Below are 1,147 nucleotides of genomic sequence, written 5' to 3' on the forward strand. Positions count from 1 at the left end.
CTATTTGCGTCCCCCAGCCGCAGCCCCGTACGTCCCCCCTGTGCACCCGGCCCTTCCCCAGCACCCCAACACCCCAGCGGTCACAGGGGGTGACGCCGCAATGGGGCGGGGGGCGTTTCAGTCCACAGAGAGCCATTTGGGGGACGCGGAGGCCAAAGATGCATCGCGGGAGGAGGCACCCCCCGAGCCGGAGCCCCCGAACCCCTTCAGCCAACTGACGGACCAGGAGCTAGAGGAGTACAAGCAGGAGGTGGAGAGGAAAAAGCTGGGGCTGCAGGGTAGGACCGGAGGGGTACGGGGCAGCCCTGGTCCCCAAATTCCCCTCGGAGCTGGTTGGGGTCAGCACGTCTCTCCCTTGGCAGGCGAGAAGGACGAAGCGCCCAAGGAGGGCCAGGCCCCCCCCCCAAAATCGCCCCCCGCACCCCCACCACAGAGCCCGGCCCCGACCCCTGCGGAACCCACGGAGGGTGAGTGGGGCAGCACAGACCTGGAGTGGGGGCTCCAGCAAGGGGATGAGGGCGGCTGCGGCCAAACCCCGCTGAAACGCAGATAAACGGCACCTCCGGGTCCCTTTGCCATTCCCTGGGGGGGTCCCTCCTGTGGCGGGGCCCAGCACCAATGGGGATTCACACCACAAAGGCACCAAAGCCACTGCTTGCCTTGAACGTCGCATCAGGAGGACGTGAGAGTCCAATGGTGGCTTTGAGGGGACACCTCTGCCACCCTCTTAATGCACCAACAGATGCGATATTCCCATTATGACATGTCCCCAAGGGCAAATTCCCATTATTATCTATCCCTGAGTGTGATAATCCCATTATTATAGGTCTCCAATTGAGATATTCCCATTATTATGTCCTCAAGTGCGATATTCCCATCATTATATCACACCCTGTTATTACGTGTCCCTGAGTGCAATATTCCCACTATTACACGTCCCCAAGTGCAAATTTGTCACCTCGCGGCGGGCGCGGGCGCGAGGGCAGCGGGAGGGCGCGGGGCTCCCCGCTTTGCTCATCGTGTCTGGTGGTGTCCGTCCGTCTGTCTGTCTGTCTCCACAACGTCTTGCCTTTCTCTTTCCTCCACGTGTGGCTTTCCCCCCAAGGAGTTACCTCTGAGTGCTTGTGGCCGTAGTAAGTACGGAGGA

The 1,147-nt window shown here is 61.1% G+C and overlaps 1 protein-coding gene across 1 annotated transcript in view; it reads left to right on the forward strand.

Annotated features, from left to right (window-relative positions):
* Window positions 1-467, forward strand: part of LOC104537270 (beta-adducin-like) — a gene marked incomplete at both ends in the record, with an annotated part of 3,708 nt that extends 3,241 nt beyond the window's left edge. The window contains 3 exons of the mRNA XM_010180094.1: window positions 18-27; window positions 122-278; window positions 363-467. Coding sequence (XP_010178396.1) covers window positions 18-27; window positions 122-278; window positions 363-467 — 272 coding nt within the window. The remainder of the gene's footprint in view (window positions 1-17; window positions 28-121; window positions 279-362) is intronic.
* Between the last annotated feature and the right edge of the window lie 680 nt (window positions 468-1,147).

This window comes from Mesitornis unicolor, unplaced genomic scaffold (assembly GCF_000695765.1).
Source record: "Mesitornis unicolor isolate BGI_N332 unplaced genomic scaffold, ASM69576v1 scaffold27052, whole genome shotgun sequence".
NCBI lineage: Eukaryota > Metazoa > Chordata > Aves > Mesitornithiformes > Mesitornithidae > Mesitornis > Mesitornis unicolor.